Genomic DNA, 27,246 nt, shown 5'->3' on the forward strand with positions numbered 1-27,246 from the left:
TTCCCCCAGAGCTGCTGGGTTCCATCAGAAAACATCTTTTCTGACCACCCCACATCACCTCTACACTGGGGATCAACCTGCACCCAGGTACGTGCCCTTCACTGGGAATCAAACCCATGACCCTTCAGTGCTCAGGTCAATGCTCTAACCACTGAGAATGTCGGCCAGGGCCTGAGGGATAAATTCTTTGTTGTGGTTAATCCTCACTGGAGGATATGTTTCCATTGATTTTTAGAGAAAGTGGAAGGGAGAGGGAGAGAGCAGAGATAAACATCAATGTGAGAGAGACATACTGATTGGTTGCCTTCTGCATGTGCCCCCACCAGGGCCAGGAACTGAGCCTACAACCAAGGTACATGTCCTTGACTGGAATTGAACCCAAGACCCTTCAGTCTGAAGGTCAGTGCTCTATCCACTGAGCCAAACAGGCTAGGGCCATGAAAGAGTTTCCTAGTCAGAAAATGGGGTAGGAGAACGTTCTAGAGACAAGACACTAGCTAGAAACTTCCTTCCTAGGGTCTAGATGAGAAATGATAGAGGTGTGGACTGAGGCTGTGGAAGTGAAGAGCAAGAAACTGATTCAGGAGGAGTTACCTACAGGTGATTCGCTGAATGCAGAGGGAAGGGGAGGAGGAGAAATGAAGGGTGGCTCCAGGGTTTTTACTTTGGGCAACTGAGTGAGTGGTGATGGAGTGACTGAGACAGGAAGAGAAGGAGTGGTTTTGGGAAGGAGGATAATATATTTAGTTTTGAACAATTGCATACATGGATCTGCAGCTCAGAAGAAAGGTCTGGGCTGGAGGTGTAGTTTAGGAATTCATTAACAAGATACACTTGCAGTCATGGAATTAGACCTATAGGGTTAAGAGTAAAGCCTGGGAAAGACTGGCTGTCAAAAGTGGGAGAGGACCCAGTGCCAGACACTGAGGCGCTCTGAGAGGGGTGAGAAGTGAATCAGAAGAAGGGTCTTGCAGAAGTCACGGAGAGAGTTTCAAAGACAAATGCTGCCGGGCCGGCATGGCTCAGTGGTTGAGCATCAATCTATGAACCAGGAGGTCGCGGTTTGATTCCATCAGGGTACATGATCAGGTTGCGGGCTTGATCCCCAGTGTGGGGCATGCAGGAGGCAGCTGGTAATGATTCTCTCTCATCACTGATGTTTCTATCTCTCTCTCCCTCTCCTTTCCTCTCTGAAATCAATTTTAAAAAGAAAAGAAAAGAAAAGACAAATGCTAAAGAAAGGGCCAAATGCTAAAGTAAGCTCCATGAGAATGAGGCCAGGAAGGAGGCAGTTGATCTTGACAACCTGGATTACTGATGACCTCATCAGTGAGGTGAAGCAGAAACCAGGTTATTATGGGCTGCGGAATCAAGGGAGGCAAGAAAAGAGAAAAACAAACCTACTTTTCCAAGAAGAGTAGAGTAAAAAATGGTTACATAGCCACTTCTTTTTTGCTGCCTATTAAACTAGGATTCAAATTGCAAAGTTAGTTTAATTGCATATGACAGAACTGAAACATAAAGATGCGATTTCCAGAGGGATTTCTATAGGCTCAGCTGAGAATTAGATTTCCTGCCCTGGCCGGCTTGGTTCGGTGGATAGAGCATCGGCCTGGGGACTGGAGGGTCTCAGGTTCGATTCTGGTTGGGGGCATATACCTTGGTTGCAGGCACATCCCCAGTTGGGAGTGTGCAGGAGGCAGCTGATCGATGTTTCTCTCTCATCGATGTTTCTAACTCTCTATCCCTCTCCCTTCCTCTCTGTGAAAAATAAATAAAATATATTTTTAAAAAATTAGACTTCCTTCTTGGTGATCATAAAAAAATAGCTGTTATTGGAGAGATCGAGAGTTGGCAATGAACCTGAAGCGATTGTCAGAATTTAAAAATAAAACAACTTACCATCAGTTCCAACAATGTACACATCTACTTTGATCCTGATGAAATCTTGCAAAATCTGTTAAAAAGAAAGTAGATCTTCCTTGGGGAACAGTTTCACTTGTTAGAAACGTAAAGAAAACTGTCATAATTATAGTGTATGGGTGACATAATGCTTTCAGAACCTGTTACATTTTGAAAAGAGAGAATAGTATCAAGAGACACTAAACTTCAAAACAAGGCTTGCTGACAGAAAGAGATAAATCCAAAGGAAAGAATTCTCCCCGGAAGGAGGAAGTTAAAAGTGATCATTCTTCTGGGAAGTGTGATGGGTAAATGTTGTGCTTTAACTCACCAGGTAACCTCTGATTTAATTTTAAATTCAGGGAGAAACAAAGGAGTCTTTTCAATATGCCATGATGCTGATGTCATTCCCTAATTTTAAAAGTTTTTTTTTCTATGAGATGCTATCAGCTAGAGCTTTCTATTTACACACACATAAGTTGTTCATTATTCCTGTCCCCAGTAACTAGGTGTGTCCAGAACCAACAAATCTTTATGCAATTTCTTGGTCTCTAGGCTAAGAGCAAATACCAGTAGAGATATCATTAAGATCATATAAGGCAGTGGTTCTCAACCTTCCTCATGCCACGGCCCTTTAATACAGTTCCTCATGTTGTGGTGACCCCCAATTTCATTGTTACAAATTGAACATAATTAAAGCATAGTGATTAATCACAAAAACAATATGTAATTATATATGTGTTTTCCGATGGTTTTAGGCGACCCCTGTGAAAGGGTCATTCGACCCCCAAAGGGTTGCGACCCACAGGTTGAGAACTGCTGATATAAGGTGAGAGAAGTAGTGTATACGGTTGATCTATGAGACACTGAGCTAAAAAGTTGGGCTTTAATGAAATGTAAGGCAGAGTCCCTATCGTTTGTGCTATCCTAAAAAAAAAAAAAAAAAAAATCAGTATGCTAGGATAAAAAAAATCAATGTGATGTGTGCGTATTTTTTGCTTCAAAGCTGACACAAACAAATACACACACAAAAAATAAAAAGCAAAGAAAGAGCAAGCAGTCTGCAGACTTAAGATTTTTTTAAAGAGAATTTTGAACACAATGAAATTACCCTATTTTTAATTTTGTCTGCGTTCACCCTACTTAATAGATCTTATCTTAGCTCTGTTCTTATGTAGGCAGATTTTTGTGAAAAACCAAGCAAAAGAAGAGGGCAATGTGGAATTTCTTAAATTTCCTTTACCTATTTCTGCATTTCTGTTAGAAACAAATTTATTTTAGAAATGCCCACCAAACCATGGCAAGAAAACAGAGAGCAACCGGATTGTGTCAGTCCTGCTTTTAAATCCCAAATCGCTTGCCATATTTATTCTTTCACACATCTTCTTAAAAAAGATTGTTATTTAGCCAAGTGAAATTCCATCAGCTTATATCAGATCAAAACAAGAGGAGCCCTATTTCCCAAGAACTTTTCAAATCATCTGTATTTTAGGACAATTTAGATACAATGTCCATAAAGATAGGAAAGTGCCACAGGCCTGAAATTTCATAGGAGTGAGAGCAGAGTTGTCTCCCAGCAGGATCAACATAGATTAGAAATGTAGGTTTGGTTGCCTTCAAAATTTTATGCCAGTCTCATGGGAAATGCACTCTTAAAGAGTTCACTGAACGTGCCCCATCTGCCCTCCCACTCCCTCCATGGAATATTCTAAGATTATAATTTGCTTCTATTTACATGTGTATTGTCTAAAGGAGCATCCTTCCACAAATACAGTTTTTCACCTTCAGTCCCTGATTGGTTATTTCCATTAAGGAAAAAGGAATTACCGATTTGAGGCCCCTCATTGAAGACACATCAAGAAATGACACCGCTGAGAAATCCAGGATGAGGCTGTGCAGTTCAATTTTAGGGACCGCAATGTTGAGAGGAAGGCTAGCATTCCAGTCTATCTGGAAGGGCAGGTCTGTGGTATTGACTGGCTGGTTCAGTTCTTCTACTTGATTGTTGTCCAGCTCTTCATCGGAATCTTTCAAGCCATCCACGGTGCATATCAATCCTTTCTGCAAGAGAGGATAGTAATATGCATGGAAATTCCGACGGAGAAATGCCTTCTGTGTGTCAAAGATGGCCAGTGACTGGCTGAAACACAGATTTAAAGTTGGGTCAAGCAAATGAGATTGTAAACTCTTTTCTTTGGATAATACAAATTGTCCTAGGAGGATAAAATTGGAAGGAGAGCCTCAAAGATACTATTTAAAAATACCACATTAATTGACACACGAAATACCTTGTTTATCTGGCATTTTATATAAAAAGAATGGAACCAACATCTTGACCTACATTTGACTAAGCTTTTAGCTATAATACACAAAAATGCGGTCAAGAAACTTACTGGTGTCACTTGTAGCAGGCCTTGCTTCTGCAGTTTTCTGATTTTCTTCAAAGCTTTATTGCGCTTGCGTAGAATTCGAAGTGGACTAAAGCCAACCTGAAAAACCCATTCTTGTGTTACAACAGTATTGAATATTCTGCTACTTATATAGCATGTTTCTAATGATTTTAAGTAGGGTAGGTTAAGGAATTGAGACATATATTGATAATAAAATGTAAGTGGTTCAAACAACATTAGTGAGAGCATTGTGTCAGACTGATGGTCTGCTCAGCCTGTATGCAATGATTAATGTTTAAAAACCTGTGTACCATCCAGGATATGTCCATAAATGATCCATGAATCGGTCTAAACTCTAATTTGAATCTGTTTGTATTTTTGGTCCACACAACTCTTAAGGGATTTTATTTTATTTACTAGAGGCCTGGTGCACAAAAAATTGTGCACTCGGCGGGGGGGTCCCTCAGCCTGGCCTATGCCCTCTTGCAGTCTGGGACCCCTCGGAGGATGTCCACCTGCTGGCTTAGGCCTGCTCCCTGGGGGATCGGGCCCAAGCTGGCAGTCAGACATCCCTCTGGCAGCCTGGCAGCCCTCAGGGGATGTCCACTTGCCAGTGGGGAGCAGGACTAAGCTGCAGTCGGACATCCTTAGCACTACTGAGGAGGCAAGAGAGGCTCCCACCACCACCGCTGTACTGGCAGCCATCAGCCTGGTTTGTGGCAGAGCAGAGCTCCCCCTGTGGGAATGCACTGACCACCAGGGAGCAGCTCCTGCATTGAGCATCTGCCCCCTGGTGGTCAGTGTGTGTCATAGTGACCAGTCATTCCCAGTTGTTCTGCTGTTAGGGTCAGTTTGCATATTACCCTTTTATTATATAGGATTTTCTATTTAATGAATATGGGTGGCATCTAATTAGTAGTCTGCTTCTATATAATTTTATTCTATTAAAATGCATATGATTACATTTTATAATATCTATTATTATTTGATTTTATCATTTACTTATCTTATAATTTTATTATTTTATAATAACCAGAGGATTACCTTCATTTTCCCCTTTTCAAAACAAATGTGTTTTTATTGTAGCAACATATAGCTCCAGAGTAATAGGTAAGGAGAGTCAAATTATGTAATTTTTAAAAAAAAGTTGGCCAAAAAATGTAGTTGGATGGAAAGATACTAGATTAAGTGAAAAGGACGGTATATAAAGCCATATACACAATATGATCCATTATTGTAAAAAAATTTGGTAGAAAAATATTTGATGCACACCAATCTATAATAATAAAAGCATAATATGCTAATTAGTCCAGATATCCTTCTGGACGTCCTTCTGGGGCTGCTGCTGCGAGGGCCTCTATTCTAATAATAATCAGTAGGGCTAAGGCAGAAACTCTATGCAAAGCACAGCGTAGATCAAAAGGCAGGTTCAAGAGTAAATGCTGAGCTTTTGTTTCTTAACCTTAAAGATTGCTTCTTTGTCATCTTCTCTACAGGCCAGCAGGACACTCAGTTGTTATTTCATATTAAAGATTCATTTGTGTTATATTTATTAATTTCATTTATAGTATAAATATTTGTTTGCTATTCTGAATCTCTTCAATGATACAGCCAAATATTAAATATCACTCTTTTTCTCTTTCTGAAGTTGATTCCTCAGGAAAATCTGTAGGACAATATCTATGAAAAACCAGTAGCCCCAAATCTCATTGTGATCTTTTTACTCTGCATCAGAATTTAACAAAAGGTGACTGTGTATTGGAAGTCGTTCAAAAAATCTTATTTTCCAACAGATTGGAAAATATGGGATACAAAAACATTAACAAAAACCAGCCTCAACATAGGTGAAGTCAATGACCTCCTCTCGTTACAAAACAAACATCTCATTTCTAGATATTTGGTGGAATTACAAAAAAAAATTAATAACCCCTAAACTTACAGCATCAATAAGTTTCTGCTTAAAGAAACGAATGTTTGCAAAGTAAATAGGAGATGGACATCGGAAAATTTTCACTCCTTCTGGTTCATAAATCTGTAAGGCAGAGAAGTAATATTAGATGGTGCCCAGTGGGTTCATATTAATATAATTTAGCAAATCAAAGTAAAAAAATGAGTCTCCCTTACGTCAGAGTAATCTTTCTTATTCTTGTAGATGTTGCTCCGTCCAACACTAGCCAGAGTGCTGCATTTCGGACTGTCGGGAAGATGAACGCCACATAAATCATGCATACATATTTGGGAGGCCTAGAAGGCTAACACTGATGTTTTGCTAGCATCCCAAAGCAGGCTCATTTTAAAAATGTAAAAGACTCACTGTGCCCTTAGAGACCATGGAGGGCCAACACCTGGTTTTCCTTATTCTGCCACAGCTCCTAAGACAGTACCTCCCCCCTACCATACTCCAGTTCACAAAAAGCTTCTGTTTGTGTTTGCTGTTTTGATTCTGAATACCACAGTTATTTGGTGAAAAAGACAGACATGTTTACCCAGTTGTACAGATGTGGACATGGGGAAGTATGACGATTTGCCTATGACCACTCAGTTTGTTTCTATGTTTGCTGAGTCCCCAAGAAATGAATGAAAATATAAATGAATCAATGAATGCAGGAACATTGCAATATAAATGCATTCCATCAGTCAAGGATTAACTTAAACTGTGATGACACTGTGATATGGAACTGCTTAGCTGCTAAGAAGTGTTATATCTCTGTCACAATATAATCCAACTTAGGCTGAGTGGAATAAAAAAGGTGTTTGGACTGGATGACCATTAAGCATCAATCATTCTAAGCGTTGTTGTTTTTGTGGCATTCTAGGATGAGCGGGGCCTTTCAGAAATTCTCTTAGGTCAGCTCCATGCTTTCCAGGTGGGAGTACAATCTAACAGCCTATACAGAGGAAGAATACTCCACTAGACATGGAGAACCTCACCATCCTCCCAGTAACACATTTCCCCAATTTAAATAGTCTAAGGCAGTGGTTCTCAACCTTGGCTGCACATGAGAACCACCTGGGAATCTTTTTAAAATCCTGATTTCTGGGCCTCGTCCTCTGGAAATTCTGTTTCTTTGTTACTAATGTTGTGGTCTCACCTCATAACAAAGAAACAGAATTTCCGGAGGATGAGGCCCAGAAATCAGGATTTTAAAAGGATTCCCAGGTGATTCTCATGTGCAGCCAAGGTTGAGAACCACTGGTCTCAGGCATATACATTTCTATGATTTCTTTGCATTTGAGTGCAGGCAGGGAGCAGACCAACAGCCGGAGAGACCTCGGCTAATGCTTTAATTTGGGCCATTCTATTGCCCTTTGGGGTGAGCAGCCTGAGGAAGAACAGACTGGCCAGTCTCGATAGATTTGCATGCCTATCCATTAAACTACTCTCCCCTTAATCAGCGACAAGTTTTTTTCCTCCCGACACTGGCAGGCCAAAGTCTGCGAGGACACAGAGTGCGACAGTCACTCACAATTGGGTCCTGAACACGATGGTGAGGAGCTGGAACGCCACACTAGCTGCCAGGCCTAACGCAAGTCCCAGGACAGTGACGAAGATGAAGGTCGTGATCCAAATGAGCTGCAAAAGGAAGGCGACATGTACACCATACGCTACCATTGACCCTGACTCAAGTACAGTGTGTCACCTGGTAGGTTCATTGCTACGAGAAAGCATGAACTTCCAGGGAACACAGCAGCAGTTGGAAGTATACAGGAGAAGGGACCTGCCTCCAGAGGTCATTTCTACTGGCTCAGCTTCTGAACCACAGAAAACACAAGCAGATATTTTTTAAAATCCCAAGAGAGTGTATCCACTGCTAATCCCATCCCTGGCCTGGTCAAGGAAATGATTGAGTCTATCAGTCACAGCTAAAATTCCGGAACCAGCTGCAGTTCCTTAAAATGAGCAGATTAGTGGGCATATTATACTTTTGGTCTGCTGGTTTTATTCATAGTGATGATCTCTACAAGAATCTTAGTACGGCCCCGCCGGCGTGGCTCAGTGGTTGAGCGTCGACCTATGAACCAGGAGGTCATGGTTCGATTCCCGGTCAGGGCACATGCCCAGGTTGTGGGCTTGATCCCCAGTGTGGGGTGTGCAGGAGGCAGTGGATCAATTATTCTCTCTCATCATTGATGTTTCTATCTATCTATCTCTCTCTCTCCCTTCCTCTCTTAAATCAATAAAGAAAAAGAGAATCAGTATGCCAAAGGGCTATGAAAATCCCCAACAATAATCTAGCTGGAACAAAAGTAAACCAAGTGTAGTGCTTGCTTCGTCAGCACATATACTAAAATTGGAACGACACAGAGAAGATTAGCAAAAAAAAAAAAAAAAAAAGTAAACCAGGTATAGTTTATTACCTTCTGCTTGTAAAGTACTAGAGGATATGTTAAGCGTTTTTATGCCACAGACTTTGACCCTGATATAATTATGGGCTCTGCTTCTCCCAACAAGGCATGCTGAGAGCAAGGGGAGCTTTTATAGAGCACTTCCAAAAGATTGTTCAGAATTTAAGTTTTTCACAGATCCTCTGGGAACTAACATATGATGTAATGAAGAACAAAAGCAATGCATACCCTGAACTTCAGAGAGTTTCTGTGGCATTTGGGAGGACTGCAGGGATTTTAAGGGCAGATCTAAGGAAGTTATCTACTAGTGTTTCCTGGAGCATCTCCTACTTGCAAGAAGCTCATCCTTTTAAATGAAAATCCCAGAGAATGATCATTAGAGTAGGCTGTTTAAAGATAGTAAATAACACAAACTAAAGTCATTTTAACAAGCCCTGACCGGTTTTGCTCAGTGGATAGAGTGTCGGCCTGCGGACTGAAGGGTCCCAGGTTCGATTCCGGTCAAGGGCATGTACCTGGGTTGCGGGCACATCTCTATCCCCATAAAGTCATTTTAACAGATATATATAGGAACAGAATGTCTCAGAGTTTACAATATAAGTAGGCATTTTACATCAGCATTAAGTGTCATCCTGATTTTTCTCTCAAATGCCATTGCCTCTACTTACACAATCATACTTATCCTTTCGCCACAGCCTTCGTATTTCTGTAAACTGCATCAGCATTCCCTTTAAGTTCCCAAGTGCTAGAGCTGCCAGGACAGACTGTGAGAGACATAAACGACAGATGTACTTTCAGATAACTAAATAAGCCACACTGAAGCAAAGGTGAAGGCTGTAGATAAGTGAGTCCTTTAAAGGGCCCCAAAGCAAAGTGTACACCCTTGTGTAGGGCCATGCAAGACACACCAGCCCTTCCCCACCACAGTGACAGTGGCTTCGATGACCTGACAGCACAGACCAGCCTATGCCTTGGGACAGAGAAAGGCAGGTCCTAAGACCTATGACCGATATAAATTCTTCTCCATCCGCGAGAGGCTACTGTGTGTCTACTTATTGAAGGTGGGAGAGGGAGTTGCTCTTTGTTTAAAAACAAGTTTGGGGAGCTTGAGGTCCTGGAATAAGAATTCAAAACGTCGGCGATGCTCAGCAATCGTGCCATTTTGAAACAGGAAGCTGAAGGCTGCAGAGGTGAACAAGTCTTTGAGGCAGACTCCCTGGAACAGCGTGTGCCACATCTCTCGTGCTCCCAGCTGTATCCCCAGAACCGACCATGGTGAATACATCCAGGAGGGGCTTAATAATTATTCAGTGAGTGAGCGGATGAGCTAATGAATTACTATTTCCGAAGCCAGGACCAAGCACCCAGTAGCACGGCCTCTTTTAAACAGTCCTGATGCAGATACCACTGAAGAGTACACTTGCTAAGGGATCTGGGTAGAAAACTCAGCTCTGCTACAGCAGCACTTCAGGCTCCTGATCCTTCCTTCGCATGCCCAAGTGAGATCACTCGTCTTACAGGGAATGATGCCAGTTAAGGTGAAAAATGCCGACTCGCCAAGTTTGCTCCCTTTCTTAGGTTTTTTCTTTACATGTATTTTATTGATTTCAGAGAGGAAGGGAGAGAGACATAGAAACATCTATGATGAGAGAGAATCATTGATCGGCTATCTCCTGCACACCCCCAACTGGGGATTGAGCCTGCAACCTGGGCATGTGCCCTGACCGGGAATTGAACCATGACTTCCTGGTTCATAGGTCGACGTTGCTCAACCACTGAGCCATGCTGGTCGGACTCTTATTTACATTTTAACACAATGGTAGGTGTGTGCCCCTAGCCTTCACCCCCAATTCAAGCTGTTCCATTCCGAATGGGCTATGGAATTTGCATGCTGACGTCGACCTACCAACCAGGAGGTCATGGTTTGATTCCCGGTTAGGGCACATGCCTGGGCTGTGGGTTGATCCCCTGTGTGGGGCGTGCAGGAGGCAGCCAATCAATGGTTCTCTCTCATCATTGATGTTTCTATCTCTCCTTGTCCCTTCCACTCTGAAATCAATAAAGATATATTTAGAGGAAAAAAGTTGTCATCACCATGGTAGCTGGGGGAGGGTTCCATAAGACTCTCTGCTTATTGTTTGGGGGACTTTAGCATTAAGCATGTCCAGTGCCACCAGCCGAAGAGACATAGTTGTCTTTTCATTAGGCATTATTTCCCACCTGGTCAGAATTCCAAGGGAAAACCATTTGAAATGAATTACACACACAGTAGTGCCCTTCAATAACAAAGCCTGCAGAGTACTGAGGAGCTGTAGGGAGGAGTTTTATTTGGTATCCACAGTGTCATTGATAAAAAGGACGAAATACACGTAAAATGCATAAAATTCTGCCGATACTTAGTAAGCACCCAAGAAACATTCACTATTAGCTATCATTGTGGGTTATTTTGTCCTCCTGTGAGAAAAAGAAGCAAAGCAGCTACTCGTGTGAAACAAGGACATTACAGACACAGTGGTCCAAGAACTCGCCACGTGAATCCTGGACAGCAGGAGTTCTGATTAATCCTGGACAATGTCTTTGGACATTGCTTAGCCACTGGAGAGCTATCTATGGTTTTATGTGGCAATTGTTTCTTTAATTCTCCAAGTTGATGCGGGTGAGGGAAAGCTCAAGAATGCACCCGGAAGAAGCACAATAGGGCAGAATTCTCTATGCAGGGGGCTGTGTGTGCATTTATTTATTTAGTATTTTTGTTAATCCTCACCCGAGGATATTTTGGGGGGAACTTGAGGTTGAGAGAAGTAATTTGCCCCGAAGCACACAGACAACAAGTGGCAGAGCCAGGATTAGAAGCAGACTCTAGAGCCAGTGCTCCATACCCTCCCTCACAATCCTATGCACACCATAAAGAACTGCCTGTTTACCATTGTCTGGCTTCCTAGAGAGCCCGTGCTTTCCGGAGTCCGCTGTCCTGTTTTCCATCTGGGCGCTGCCGTCGTTTACAAAGGCTCCAGCGAAAGCCTCAAAATGTACAGTTCAGGAGGGCTGGACAGAGGAGCGCGAGGCGCCCTCCCCAGGGTATTGGGCTGTTTGCTCCGTCCTGCAATCTGGCAGCTTTGGTCTTGGAGTCAAATCAAACCCTGGGAGCTGCAGGGCGGATGCCTGGGAACAGGTTGTGTGTCTGGCAGCACCATTCTCTGACTTAGATCGACGCCCTGATTACCTTAACCTTTAAGAAAATCTTCACCTCAGTCAATTCACGTTGAAGCCGCTGTGCCAGGGTGTCTTTCTGTCTAAACATCAAGTATATTCTGGGCTACGAACATGGGAAGGGTAGAGTAGATACGGTGTTTTGGGCATGTGCATTCCTAGCATTCACAAAATGCTACCAGGGGATAAAGAAATACTTACGGCCCGCAGAGTACTGGCTGAGAAGAGTGCTCGAGAGTTTGCAGTTACCTCATATTCCCGTTTGGTTTATGTTTCGAGAGTTTAGGAACCAGGGTGCCCCAGGAGAGAGATAGCATCCAAAGAGGGAGGGTTGGTACCTTTTGTAGTGGCGCCAGAAGAAATCCCAGGTTTTCAATGAAAATCAGCACGATGAGAGCAGAGAGAATCCCAGCAACCTGTGTAGATGAAACCATTCCCACCACAAAATCAACTTTTCCCGCGGTCTGGCATTCCCCGGGGACTAAGCTAGGATGGCCTTCCAAGCAAAGGTCCAGAAATACCTGCGTTTTGCCTCCAGTACTTTCTTGAATTGCAGATCTGGAGAGGGCGGTACTTGCGGCAAATCCTTTGAATGACCCAGTGAATATGTTACTCACTCCCAAGGCTATTAACTCCTGACAAGAGGACAAGAAGGGATCTTCATTAGGAGCAGCGCCATGGGTATTGTATATACGTGAAACATTATTTAAAGACGCTGAATTAGACCCAGCATCGGCTGTACACTTACCTGATTGCCATCAATCGCATAATCGTGTTTGAGGGAATAAACGCTGGCGACCGAAAAGGCCACTGCAAAGCCAACGATTGCAATGCTGAAGCTGTCTCCGATGGTTCCTTTGATAACCTCCAAGTCATACGTGATAGGTGGCTCAAATCTGAATTTAAAGTAAACAAGTCTGAAGGTCACCAGCCTGCTTAGACACCTTCAGTGGCATCCATTTGCGCTCAGAAAAAGTCCAAATTCCTTAGCAAGGCCCCCCATCTACCCCCTCCCTCCATTCCTGCTTAATCGCTACACTTTCCCAGAATTTATGCTCCAACCATACCCAGCTTTTTTTTTTTAATTAAATCTTTATTGTTCAGATTATTACATTTGTTCCTCTTTTTTTTCCCCCCCATAACTCCCCTCCTCCCAGTTCCCGCCCCACCCTCCGCCCTCACTCCCCACCCACTGTCCTCATCCATAGGTGCACGATTTTTGTCCAGTCTCTTCCCACATCTCCCACACCCCTTTCCCCCCCAAGAATAGTCAGTCCATTCCCTTTCTATGTCCCTGATTCTATTATAATCAACAGTTCATTCTGTTCATCAGATTATTAATTCACTTGATTCTTAGATTCACTTGTTGATAGATGCATATTTGTTGTTCATAATGTGTATCTTTACCTTTTTCTTCCTCTTCCTCTTCTTAAAGGATACCTTTCAGCATTTCATATAATCCTGGTTTGGTGGTGATGAACTCCTTTAGCTTTTCCTTATCTGTGAAGCTCTTTATCTGACCTTCAACTCTGAATGATAGCTTTGCTGGATAAAGTAATCTTGGTTGTAGGTTCTTGGTATTCATCACTTTGAATATTTCTTGCCACTCCCTTCTGGCCTGCCAAGTTTCTGTTGAGAAATCAGCTGACAGTCGTATGGGTATTCCCTTGTAGGTAACTGAGTTTCTTTCTCTTGCTGCTTTTAAGATTCTCTCTTTGTCTTTTGCTCTTGGCATTTTAATTATGATGTGTCTTGGTGTGGTCCTCTTTGGATTCCTTTTGTTTGGGGTTCTCCGCGCTTCTTGGACCTGTAAGTCCATTTCTTTCACCAGGTGGGGGAAGTTTTCTGTCATTATTTCTTCAAATAGGTTTTCAATATCTTGCTCTCTCTCATCTTCTGGCACCCCTATAATTCTGATGTTGGTACGCTTGAAGCTGTCCCAGAGGCTCCTTACACTATCCTCGCATTTTTGGATTCTTTTTTCATTTTGCTTTTCCGGTTGGATGTTTTTTGCTTCCTCGCATTTCAAACCTTTGACTTGATTCTTGCGCTCCTCTGGTCTGCTGTCGGGCGTCTGTATAATATTCGTTATTTCAGTCCGTGTATGCTTAATTTCTCGTTGGTTCCCCAATATAAGATTGAGGGTCTTATTAGTTTTCGTGTAGATCTCATTAAGTTTATCGACAGCTTCTAAACAGTTCTTGAGAGACCTTAAAAGTGTGGTTCTGAACTCTATATCTTCCATTGACAATTTTGTCCTGTTTCTTTGTCTCCGCATTTTGTTATGCTTCCTTGGTGTACCCCCTAGTGGTCTTTGTTCGAAGTCTTATAGATAAATCTTGATTGTTGTAGCTAATTCCAGGGAGGGTTTGACCTCCAGGCCAAGTGGCTATGAGAATCAGCTGTGTCAGCAGTGAGAGAACTTCTGTCCTCTAGGGAGGTGCTAATCTAGCCTTTGCCTGAGGCTATCCGGCAAATGCCTCTGTGCAGGGCTTGGGCGGGGCGGGTCGCACAGGATCAACAGGGTGGGCCGGAGAGAGCAGTTATGGCGGCTCTCAGTCCTGTCACAAGGGGCTCTGCCTCTCTGAGTCCCAGCACCCGCTGCAAAGCTCGGAGAGAAAGCTGCACTCGCTCTGACTGAAGCCAGACAGTCCTGCTTCTCCCGTTTGAGTCTGGGTCCCTAAAGACTCGCCCGGATCTGGTGCTCAGAGTCTGCGACTCCCTCCCGATTGAAAACGCCAACCGCACCTTCCGCTGCCAGCCCGCTCCGCGCACTCCGCACCTCAGAATTTGACTTCAGCACTGCGCCTCCTCTGAGTGTCCGTGTGCGTTTCTCTTTCCTCCTAGTTGTAGGACTTCCACTCAGCCAGCGTTCCTGGGGTTCTGGGTGATGTCTGTTCCGTGTTTTAGTTTCACTTTTGAAGTAGTTGTTCAAAGCAGCAAACTCCGGCGTTAACCTATGCCGCCATCTTGGTTCTCCCACCCAGCTTTTTTTGTTTGTTTGTTTCTTAAAGGCGCCGCCCATTCTCTCACCTTGGAAGCTTCTAATTTGTTGTTCCCTGTGCCTGAACCAGTCCCCTCATCCCTGTCCTTCTAGCACAAGCATGTCAAACTCTTGGCCCATCGCCCCATGCGGCCCACAACGAATGTTTTTGCGGCCCAGCCAATACAATGTTATGTAAGAAACATTTTAATAAAAATTTCGTAACTTAATTTTTACAATATCCTGTTATACATAATCCTATATAATAAAAGCCTAATATGCAAATCGACCAAACAGCAGAATGACCAGTGAAACGACCGGTCCCTATGATGCAAACTGACCACCAGGAGGGAGATGCTCAACACAGCAGCTGCCCGCAGGCCCCAGGCCAGCCAAGGTGGGTGCCAGCAGGGTCCCCATGATTGCCCCGCTGGTCACCCCACAGATTGGCCCTGATTGCCAGGCCTAGGGACCCTACCCGTGCATGAATTTTGTGCACCAGGCCTCTAGTTACAGTAAGCGCCCAGCCTGTTTTGTCTCCCAGATGGAAAGTATAGTGTCAGTCACCAGTGACTGACTGGGCGCTTAACGTGTTAATAACGAACTACAACATTTGCTAATGACTGATTACTATAATCGTGTTGCATTCATTTCCCTTACACGCAGGTGCACCATTTCTCTCCACTAATACTAGCAGTGAATATTTTAGCAGCTGATTGCCATGTCGTTAGTCTTGGATTGACTTGTTCGATGTGCGCAACAGGAAATATTTTGCCTTCAGAGAACAAAAAATAGGTTTATTTGCGGCATGCTTATTAATTTGTGCAGTTATTCAGTGACTCGTAAGTTAATGTTGAAGAGAAAAATTAATTTTTATTAAAATGTTCTATTATTTTATATTAATGATTACTCATTTATGTCTGCCCTTTTTATTCAGCATGCCTCTATTGAAATAAATCTTACATTTCTATGGAAATTGAAGCTTTTGTTTTTCTGTGGCCCACAAAAACTTAAACCTTGTTTATTTGGCTCATGTTAGCCTTTGAGTTTGACATGCTTGTTCTAGCACGTCTTCCCTCACCATCAAGGGTTAGGAGAGATTCTCTGTGTTTCCATAAATCTTGGTACCTCCCCACCCCAGATACTGAGCAGGAACTGTGACTGGTTCACTATTCTGTGACCAGAACTGACCAGTCTTCATGGCATATATCAGGTGGTCCATAATTTGGGGCAAATCAATGAATAAATGCAATCTAGGATGAATGCTGCCTCACTTTGGAGCATGACTAGCAAGAATTTAGTATCCTTGCAAACTTTGGAATCTGTTATATTATTGTTGAAAAGCAGTGCTGCTTGAATTTGATACAAGACTGTACACACAGCCCAATAGCAGTGGTACATCGGAGATGATTTTGCTGGTATAAGCATATTATAACGCATATTTATATCCCCATAAGCTTCATGCAAAACATCTTAGGTCCCACTTGTATTGTTGCAAAGGATGCAAAGCATCCCCTACAATGCTTCCACTGGTTACCCATGGATAGAGGCTTTTGAGGAAACACAATTCTGAGGCAAGGCCAGCAAGAAAGTCTTCTTTCCATTGATAACATAGCCTTTCATGGAAAACCCTTAGCAAACAGATGGGCCTTGGACTCTGTTCAGGGCTCCACAGAACTGCTAGAGCCAACTATGGCCCCGAAGCAGACAGAGGGTTTCCATTTAGACTGATGTTGTGTCAGGAAAACGCTCAACTCACAGAGGATACTTTTGTGCTTATGCCTCATGAACTTAGAGCAGTTAAATGTTATTTACTAACTGTATTCTAAACAGTACAAATATCTCAAACTCAACAGCAATATACTCAAATGCCCAGCTCCTATAAACATCTAAAACTTACTGGCGGTGGGTTAAGCTCCATTCAATTCTTTCTTAATTATTTGTGAATATGTTAAAAATTTTTCAGCTCTAATTTGAAGAAGTACCATTATCTCACATTCTGCAGCTATCACGAATCAGAAAGTTACCTTGGAATATTATTTACTCATTAAATAAATCTAAAATCAGTGATACAAGTAAAATTTGCATTGTCTATCAAAGTAACCAGAAGCCAGCTATTAATCTTTTGTTCTGGCCTCTAATAAACACCGTAGACAGAGTGGTCTGAAGACTTAAGTTCATTTCTTGGCTCTATTATTTATTTAGCTCCCTGAGCCCAAGGCCACGCAAAGTGAATCAGAACTAAACCCCAGGCACCGTGCCTCTAGAACACCTGAGCTTGCCTACTAAGCTACACTGCCTCACTGTAGAATGTAACAATTAATACATGTGAATTCCTCCCTTCCCCACCCCACGCACCCACACCCTGAGGAGAGAGGTCCACTGGCATCTGAAATATAGTCACAAAGTAAAGTCTCTAAGATTGCAACTCAGTGATGTTAAGTTTATCTTTTATTTCTAAAACCCTCTGACAAGATCTTTCATTTATTAAAATATAATTACTTGAAAACTGCAGAGTGGAGAGAAATCACTATATATATATATATATATATATATATATATATATATATATATATATATTTTTTTTTTTTTTTTAAAGAAGTTGGCTGTTTTTAAATCAGCAATGCATATAAATGCTGATTCCTGGAATTCTCAAGTACACCTTTAGCATGTTTTTGTTTTGTTTTGTTTTTAAACAGGAATACAGCCTATCATTGTAAGCAAGTTGGAAGAAATTGCTGTTAGGGTCAGAGGGCAGCAAAAGGAAAGAGAGCACAAACCTGGATCTTCCTTCTCAATCCAATAAATGCAAGCAGATACATTTTCAAATTCCTCGTACGAATTGGACCCCCATCCTTCAGCAGTGGCAAGAGTTGCTCTGGCCTTGTTTTGAATTTGATCATGAGAAAGGACAGGGTGTGCCTAACTGGATTGCTCATGCACTGTGCCAGGTATTCCTTCACTGTCTCTTTTGAACTGTCGGCTCTTGGCTCCAGTAACACAAGCAAAACACTACATATTGTTTGTAGTAATTTATGGACAAGGAAATCTGGTTTCACTTGGTCTTCTTTCTTCCTTTCTCTTTTTTATGAGGGGAAGCAGGTTGACGTGCCTATTTTTCTGCTTTTTCTACTTCATTTTTATTTGTGTTTGAGTCCCTGTTTGTCTGGTTTGGGAGTTCTTCCACAAGGAGACATTTCCTGATATTAGGAACTGCAGACCCATATGTCCTTTGTGGCTCCTTCCTAGAAGGAGAGCAAGTGAGTCTCCCTCATAAATGCCCGAGAGGATGCTAGCCTGGGTTAATGCCCTTCAGCTGGCTGTCTTTAGTAACTTCTGCTTACTCTCCAATGAGTGCTTGGAGAGGTCATCCCAAAAGACACACTTACCCACTTGGCATGTTCCCAATCACTGTCACATTGAACCTTCTTTCGAAGTCAAAGCCATAGGATACCCCTGTTGCGATCACAGTCTGCAAAGTTGCAAATTGCCCAAGTTAGAAACGTGAGACATACCTAAGAGCCTTGCTTTACAAAAAATGCCAAAAACCATCCCTTGACCTCTTAGATACGAATCTCAAGCCCAGGCTTTGCTACTTTTTAAGAAGAAGTCCTGAGGCCATTCTAATGTCCCACCAGAGTTGAGACATTAATTCAAATGCATCTATCAACTCCTTAGAGATCTTGCCTTCTGCACCAGCCTCGTCTTGACTTAAATGGACAGAATAAACCCAAAATCAAAAGAGAAAATTCTTAATTCTGAATCAAGATAAAACTGTACTAAACATTAGGCCCAGAAACTGCAGAGATGGCATCTGCCCCACTAAAACCTCCTGATCTACAGATGGTGAAGGGCTTTCAACATACAACTGTGAGACTCATGAGTTATGAGAGAAAGTCTGAAGATGATTAATTACCATGATGAGTTCAATTGGGATGGGCACTGGAAGTTTGGCTTTGTAGCGCTGGTTTATTTCTTTAACCACAAATAAAATGAAGAGGATAATCAAGGAGGTCACAAGGTCTGCAATATTAGTCTTCTCTATTTGTGTGAATATGGAAATTAGTATCTAAAATTATAAAAACAAAAACACCCAAGTGCTATATTAATGTATAATTTGATTATGACACTCAATTATTTCCAAATACATAAAAATAAGATTTGAAGCAAAAGAACTGACATAGATTGATAGCGAGTGAAAGAGACATTGCTTGGTTGCCTCCCACATGCACCCTGACTGGGGCCAGGGATCAAACCTGCAGCCCAGATCAGGTACATGCCCTTGACGGGGAATCTAACCTGCGACCTTTCAGTGTGCAGGCCAACACTCTAACCACTGAGCACACCAGCCAGGGCAGTACTATGCTGTTTTGATTAGTATGCCCCTGTAGTATAGTTTGATATCAGGTAGCATGATTCTTTCAACCTTGTTTTTCTTTCTCAACACTGCTGTTGCTATTCGAGGTCTTTTGTGGTTCCATATAAATTTTTGGAATATTTGTTCTACTTCTGTGAAATACAAAATTGGTATCTTGATAGGAATTGCATTGAATTTGCAGATTGTTTTGGGTAGTATGGACATTTTAATGATGGTAAATTCTTCCTATTCATGAACATGGTATATACTTCCACTTATTTGTATCTTCTTCAATTTCTTTCTTCAGTGTCTTGTAATTTTCCCAGCACAGGTCTTTTACATCCTTGGTTAAGTTTATTCCTAGGTATTTCATTTTTTTTGAAGCAATTGTGAATGGGATTTTTTTTTTTTTTTTTTTTTTAGTTTCCCTTTCTGGTAGTTCATTATTGGTGTATAAAAATGCAATTGATTTCTGGATATTTATTTTGTATCCTGCTTTCATTCATCAGTTCTAGTAGTTTTTTTATGGAATCTTTACTGTTCTCTATATTGAACAGAATAGAGAGCCCAGAAATAAACCCACATCTTTATATTTGACAAAGGAGGCAAAAACATACAATGGGCTAAATATAGTCTATTCAGTAAATGGTTTGGGGAAAATTGGACAGATATGTGCAAAAAAATGAAACTGGACCACTTTCTTAAATTGCACAGAAGAATCAACTCAAAATGGATTAAAGACTTAAATGTTAGACTTGAAACCATAAAAACCCTAGAAGTAAAATCTCAACATTTCTTGTAGCAGTATTTTTCTGATATATCTCCTCAGGCAAGGGAAACAAAAGAAAAAATAAATGGGATTACATCAAACTAAAAAGTTTTTGCACAGCAAAGGAAACCATCAACAAAATGAAAAGACAAACATATTGAATAGGAGAAATATTCACCAATACATCAGATAAGAGGATAATTAATATCTAAAATGTATTAAGAATTTATACAACTCAACACCCAAACAACACCACCACCAAACAATCCAATTAAAAAATGGGCCCAAGACCTTAATAGAAACTTCTCAAAAGAGGACATAGAGATAGCCAATAGACATATGAAATGATGCTCAGCATCATTAATCATCAGAGAAACACAAATTAAAACCAATTAGCTCTCACCTCACACCTGTCAGAATAGAATGGCTAGCATAAATAAATCAAAAAATAACAAATAACAAATATTGGTGAGGTTGTGGAGAAAAGGGAACCCTTGTGCACTGTTGGTGGGAATGCAGATTGGTGTAGTCACTGTGGAAAATAGTATGAAGCTACTTCAAAAAAATGGAATTGCCTTACGACCAGTAATTCTTCTTCTGGAATTTATCCAAAGAAACCCAAAACACTAATTTGAAAGGGTAAATGTACGCCTATGTTCATTGCAGCATTATTTACAATTAGAGGCCCGGTGCACACAAATTCGTGCACTCGAGGGGGCCCTCAGCCTGGCCTGCATCCTCTTGCAGTCTGGGACCACTCGGAGGATGTCCACCTGCCAGCTTAGGCCTGCTCCTTGGGGGATCAGGCCTAAGCTGGCAGTCAGACATCCTTCTGGCAGCCCGGGAGTCCTCGGGGGATGTCCAACTGTGGCTTAGGCCCACTCCCTTGAGGCCACCTCTGCGGAAGGTGTGGCACTAGGACTGGGCCCGTGCCACCACCTCTCCTGCCGCCTCTGTGGAAGAGGGGGTGCCGGGACCACTGTGGCTGGCCTGGCGGCGCAGGCTTGCTGGCCCAACCCCCCGCCCACTGGTCATTCCAGAAGGTCGTTCTGCCCTCTGGTCTAATTAGCATATTAGCTCTTTATTATATAGGATAGCCAAGATTTGGAAGCAGCCCAATTGTCCATCAGTAGATGAATGGATAAAACAGATATGGTACATTTACACAATGATATACTACTTGGCTGTAAAAAGAAAGAAAATTTTACCCTTTTCAACCCTTTGAATGGACCTGGATTAACATTATATTAAGTGAAATAAGCCAGTCAGACAAAGACAAGTACCATATGATTTCACTTATATGTGGAATCTAATGAACAAATTGAACTACCAAGCAAAATAGAAACAGACTCATAGATAGAGAGCAGGTAGACAACTGTGATTGGAGGTGGAGGAGGATGGAGGTGGGTGGAGGGATTGAGGAAAAAAAGAAAAAAAAAGAGGAAGAACTCATTCATGGACACTAACAACAGTGCAGTGATTATGGGAGGAAGGGACATGGGTGGAGATTGAAGAGGGTATAGGGGAATAAATGGTGATGGGAAAAGATTAAAAAACAAAAAAGAATACTGTTCTATAGTACATCCTCTGTAGGAGGAAGAACCACTGTCCTATTTACATATTGGCCAATTTCCTTTTGCTTTATAAACAGAGATGCATATAAGAGTAAGAAGAACTTCAACTCTAAAAGAATGAGACCTGCTTTTTAGAAAGGGGGAAGCATTTTCACTCAATTAGCACATTTCTTTCAAAATAAGATTTTGAAAAATTTTAAAAATTTGGGTCAAAATATTAAAGCTTTTAATAATGTATGTAGATTATTTTCTTTTTAATAATACTTAGCAGTCAAATATAAGAGAAGTGGCACTTTTTTTCTGTTGTTCCCATTAGCTGTACAGTAGGTATGGTTGATTTTCAATGTTGTTCTCCTTGTCACTAACTTTATATATATATATATATATTATATATTTTATTGATTTTTTACAGAGAGGAAGGGAGAGAGATAGAGAGTTAGAAACATCAATGCGAGAGAAACATTGATCAGCTGCCTCCTGCACAACCCCTACTGGGGATGTGCCCGCAACCACAGTACATGCTCTTGACCGGAATCGAACCTGGGACCCTTCAGTCCGCAGGCCGACGCTCTATCCACTGAGCCAAACCGGTTAAGTTTTTCTTAATGTGAATACATTTCACAACCCATTTGTTTCTTGGATGTTGTAGGCAAGACCCACGGCATTAAAGCGAAGCTCTCCCAGAAACACAACAGTGAATTACACGTATTTAAACATTTTTAAAGCAAAAGTCATACTTACTTTGAAAAGTGAAAAAGGATCAGTGTGTGACGGGACACTCAATTGTAGCATAAATTTGAGTTGGGAAACCAGAACGTGAACAGCAGCAGCTGTGGTGAAGCCACTGATGAGGGATTCAGACAGATAGATCACCATGAATCCAACCTGCAGAGCCCCCATGAGCAACTGGAAGGAGAAGGGCAAAGGCCTCTGTTAGTGAAGATTGGGAGTACACAGCTCAGCAACCTGAAGTAACAGCGACTGAAATGATCAAAATGTAAAAGTTCAGCCTGTACTTATAACCCTTAAAATAGCATGAGTCCCTGCCTCCTGGAACACCTCCCCTTTCCCCACCCCACACCCCAAGGTGGAATGTTACATGCTGTTCAGTAACATGCAAGTCTAGCTCACTCCAAAGTAACAGGCTTATCTGCCCCCCTTTTTAAAGGTGCAGTATCTTTATATATATATACAGTGGGGCCTTGACTTACGAATTTAATTCGTTCCAAGACCGAGCTCGTTAAGGAGCTCGTTAACTCAAATTACTCTATCAACTCAATGAAAAAAATCTGCCGAGAGACAGCTGGTATCTCAAAAAACTCGTTAGTGGGGACACTCGTAAGTCAAGGCCCCACTGTGTATATATATATGTATATATATATGTATGTATATATATATACATACATACATATATATAAATTTCAGAGAAGAAGGGAGAGGGAGAGAGAGAGAAACATCAATGACGAGAGAGAATCATTGATCAGCTGCCTCCTGCATGCCCCACACTGGGGATAGAGCCCACAACCCAGGCACGTGCCCTTGACTGGAATCGAACCCAGGACCCTTCCGTCTGCAGGCTGACGTTCTATCCACTGAGCCAAACCAGCTACGGCAAGGTGCAGAATCTTTAGAAGACTCACCTATAAATCCTTTCATAGCAGAATCTTATCTAGCATCAGCCTTCATCAATCTATAGATATAAAAAGCCAGCGGCCATAACGGCCATAACAACCAGTCGCTATGACACCCACTGTGGCCAGCGAACCACCGATCAGGGGGTGGGGCTGGCCAACCAACCTCGAAGCCCCTCCCCTCTGCCAGCCCTTCCTTGATCAGACTCTTCCACCCAATCAAGAGTTGGCCTCCAGCCAAACACCCCCTCCCACCCCCCCAAACAGCCCCGCCCCCAATCAGCCTGCACCACCACCATAGGCCTGCAGCTCCCTGCCAGCCCCGCCCCTGATTGCACCCCCCACCCCATTCAAGGGTGGGGCCAGCTGGCCAACCTCCCGCAGCCCTTCCTCCCCGGCTGGCCCCACCCCTGATTGCCCCCGCACCCCATTCAAGGGTGGGGCCAGCTGGCCCACTGCCCACAGCCCCTCCCCATGGCCAGCCCCTCCCCGAATTGGCCCCCCAACCCCAATCAGGGGTGGGGCCTGCTGGCCAATCGCCCATGGCCCCTTCCCCAGCCAGCTCGGCCGATCAGGGCAGGCTGGCTGGCCAACCTCCCACCATCCCCTCCTTCCAATTGGCCCAGCCCTGATCCGCCCCCATTTGGGGCCAGGCTGGCCAGACCCCACCTGTGCACGAATTCGTGCCCTGGGCCTCAAGTTTTCTTATGTAATTTTAAGTTACACATTCTAGCTGCTGTAGCATGCATAGATGAGCATCCATTCATATTCCCTCAAACAAGTTGCTTGACTTTTGTAGGAATTACATAACCGTGTATTGGACATATGAATTGCTCGGTTTTAACTGAGGGCAAAAATGGTAAATTGCCCCACAGAACCAGTATTTTGCAATCAGGTGACTGGATGGATTTTTCCTTCCCTTGGATACCTGGCCTGCCTTTCCATTCATGTCCCTGGAATGGAGCCAGAGCTGTGGACACTAGGTTCAGAAATGTCTTAGAAAGACCTGACCAAGCTGTTTGTCAATAGGACACACCACTTATGTGTTTGTATACATTGACTCTTTCTTTTAAAAAAGGTTTTAACCAATGGTATCACTATTCACAAACTTAGGCAACATTGTGAGGAGTCCATGACATTTTTACTTGGGAGAGAGGCTTTAGGCCCCTCCATTAACCTCTTCAGCTTTTCCCAAATCTTTGAAATGGACAATTCAAAGTCTGAAACCACAAACCCTTCCAACTAGATTACAGTCCCTGAACAGTCAGAAAGAAAAAAGTTCCAAAGCTCCCAGTTTCACTATTGCTTGCACATAGTTATGGTTAGTGACTATATTTTATTGAATTCAGCATTTCACTCACCCCTTCCTGTTCCCACTTTTCTCTCTCTCTAGACCCACGTTCACCCATCTTTGCAGTGTGGGTCTGCCTCTCGCCTCTGTGGTGAGTGGCCCTTTTACAATTATTTCCTATAGGCTATGGAAGGAGGGCTACACATCAAATGGGAAGTGGGCGGGCTGGCAAGAAGGAGGAAAATCAGAAAAACGTGTACAGGTCAGGACAAGCCGATTGGGAGGGTAGATTATATGAGGAAGCGCTCACCTGGATGATTCCAGAAAGAACTGTGACTGTGGCGGCCACCATCACCCTGTAGTTATCTTGTGACGAGTTATTACTCATTGAACTATTATAAGAATCCATAGCACCTGAATTGTCCATTGAGCTTAGTCTCATAACTGTTGCTCCCACCATGATACTCAGAACTGGAAATGGACCTAATTAACAGAGGGTGAATTGTGGTGAATAAATGTTTCCCTAAAGCACAATTGTCTTTTAGTCCCAATTCTTACAAGAAACTGATTCTTCTTCTGAATTATGCACAATTTGAAATTGATACAATGTGTGGCTAATGAAATTCATAAAGGAAAGGCAGTGTGAGCATGAATTAGCCCAGAAATTCACTTACCCACAGCTATGTGTCTAGAAGTGCCCAAGAAAAAGTAGGTTATGATTGGGAAAAAGGCTGCATATAACCCATAGCTTGGAGGGATGTTGACCAGTAGAGCATATGCTAAACCTGTAAATACACAAACATCAGGGTTTATATTTCATGCAAGGGGAATCACAGAAGTTCTCATTAGATTCTTTAAATATTTAAATTTGGACCCTAAATATAAGTTACTTTACTAACTCAAATGTAGCAAAGATGTAAATGTAAGAGCTAAAACTATAAAACTCAGGAAAAAAACCTAATTGTAAACCCTTGTGATCTTGGATTAGGCAATGGTTTCTTAGAAACGACATGGACGGCATAAGCAATCAAATTAAAAACAGATAAAATGGGCTTCATCAAAAATTTTAAATGTGCGCTTCAAAGAAAATGAAATGACAACCAATAAAATGGGAGAAATTATCTGCAAATCATATCATGAATAAGGGCTTAGTATCTAGAGTATATAAATGACCCTTGTAACTCAACAATAAAAAGACAACCTAATTCTAAAATGTGCAAAAGATTTAAATATATATCTCACAAAAGATATACAAGTCTCCAATAAGCACATGAAAAGATGTTCAACCACCATTAGTCACTTAGGAAATATAAATCAGAACCACAATGAGATACCATTTAATTTAAAAATATACTTTTATTAATTTCAAAGAGGAAGGGAAAGGGAGAGAGAGAAACATCCTTGATGAGAGAGAATCATTGATTGTCTGCCTCCTGCATGCCCCCTACTGGGGATCGAGCCCACAACCTGGGCATGTGCCTAACTGGGAATTAAACTGTAACCTCGTGGTTCATAGGTCAATGCTCAACCACTGAGCTACACTGGCTGGGCTAAGATACCATTTTATACTCATTAGGACAATTAAAATAAAAAAGGCAGACAATAACCAGTGTTCACAAGGATATGAAGAAATTTGAACCCTCAGATATTGCTAGTGTTTTACCATATGACACAGCAGTTATACGCCTAAGAGAATTGTTTTTACAAAAACTTGTACACAGAGATCATTCCTAATAGCCACAAAGTAGAAACAAAAACAACCCAAATGTCCATCAGCCCATGAATGCATAAACAAAATGTGGTTTTTCCATACAATAGAATATTATTCATCCATTAAAAGGAATGAAATGCCCGTACATGCTGAAACATGGGTGAATCTTGAGAACATTACGTTAAGTGAAAGAAACCAGGTACAGAAGAATCTATAGGAAATGCCCAGAATAGGCAAATCCATCGAGACAGAAAGTTACTGCAAAGGGGATGAATGGAGGGGGGAATGGGAAGTGACTGCTAATAAGCAAGAGATTTTGGGGGTGAAAATATCCTGGAATTAGATATGGTGGTTGCATGACCTTGTGAATATACCAAGAAACACTGAATTGTACACATTAAAAGAATGAATTTTGTGATAGATGAATTACATATCAAAAAAAATTTTTTACCTTGCAGTACACACACCAGCCCTGTGCTGATTCCAGAAACAATGTCACTGAGTAGCCACTCCTTTACCCGGTAGGCTGGTAACCAAGATGCTATGGGGAGTAAAGAGAGGGCAATTCTCTTGGCCTTTTGTGTGGAACAGCTGAAAAAATGGAAAGCCACAGGTCAGTTAAAATCAAATTTTAAGTTCAGTACCTCCTTGTAGGTGGAAAAGTGGTAAAGGCGGTAGTATATTAAAGAAGAAACTAACACTTTCACTAACTTTCCCACAAGCAGTCACCTCCTTGCCCATATCAACTGCCCCTGGGCCACCACCAAAGGATTTTGAAAAAGAAAAATGCTGCTTTTCTTTAGCCATAATAGAGCTTATTTGTCATCGTCAGCTTGAACTGTCCTGCATTTCAACTGAGAATGTGCCTCTGTCCTCGTCTATTAGTCCTCTCATATGGAGAGACTGTGTTGAGAGCTGAGAGGTGTTCATTTCAGAGTCGACCTTTTCAGCTCTGGCAGCGGAGTTTGGAAACCGAAGATAAGAAGGCTCTGAAAGCTCTGGGCCAGAGCCAGGAAGGAGAGCATGAAAGTTTGAAAATGTAGGAGAAAGCGTTTCCTTTACTTCTAGTGCCAGTGTCTTT

General features: G+C 42.2%; 1 protein-coding gene across 2 annotated transcripts in view; it reads right to left on the minus strand.

Moving 5' to 3' along the window:
* The window catches only part of SLC26A3 (solute carrier family 26 member 3), a 40,388-nt gene that overhangs the window by 2,138 nt on the left and 11,004 nt on the right, over window positions 1-27,246 (minus strand). For both annotated transcript variants that reach the window (XM_059712814.1, XM_059712815.1), the window contains 16 exons: window positions 26,617-26,756; window positions 25,129-25,239; window positions 24,765-24,937; window positions 22,274-22,438; window positions 18,749-18,901; window positions 18,222-18,304; window positions 12,598-12,745; window positions 12,371-12,484; window positions 12,188-12,265; window positions 9,308-9,403; window positions 7,760-7,866; window positions 6,417-6,486; window positions 6,232-6,324; window positions 4,296-4,391; window positions 3,730-3,963; window positions 1,903-1,957 (listed from right to left, as the gene is read on the minus strand). In XM_059712814.1, the coding sequence (XP_059568797.1) occupies window positions 1,903-1,957; window positions 3,730-3,963; window positions 4,296-4,391; window positions 6,232-6,324; window positions 6,417-6,486; window positions 7,760-7,866; window positions 9,308-9,403; window positions 12,188-12,265; window positions 12,371-12,484; window positions 12,598-12,745; window positions 18,222-18,304; window positions 18,749-18,901; window positions 22,274-22,438; window positions 24,765-24,937; window positions 25,129-25,239; window positions 26,617-26,756 (1,916 nt within the window). The remainder of the gene's footprint in view (window positions 1-1,902; window positions 1,958-3,729; window positions 3,964-4,295; window positions 4,392-6,231; window positions 6,325-6,416; window positions 6,487-7,759; window positions 7,867-9,307; window positions 9,404-12,187; window positions 12,266-12,370; window positions 12,485-12,597; window positions 12,746-18,221; window positions 18,305-18,748; window positions 18,902-22,273; window positions 22,439-24,764; window positions 24,938-25,128; window positions 25,240-26,616; window positions 26,757-27,246) is intronic.

The sequence above is a fragment of the Myotis daubentonii genome, chromosome 10 (genome assembly GCF_963259705.1).
Source record: "Myotis daubentonii chromosome 10, mMyoDau2.1, whole genome shotgun sequence".
Lineage (NCBI taxonomy): Eukaryota > Metazoa > Chordata > Mammalia > Chiroptera > Vespertilionidae > Myotis > Myotis daubentonii.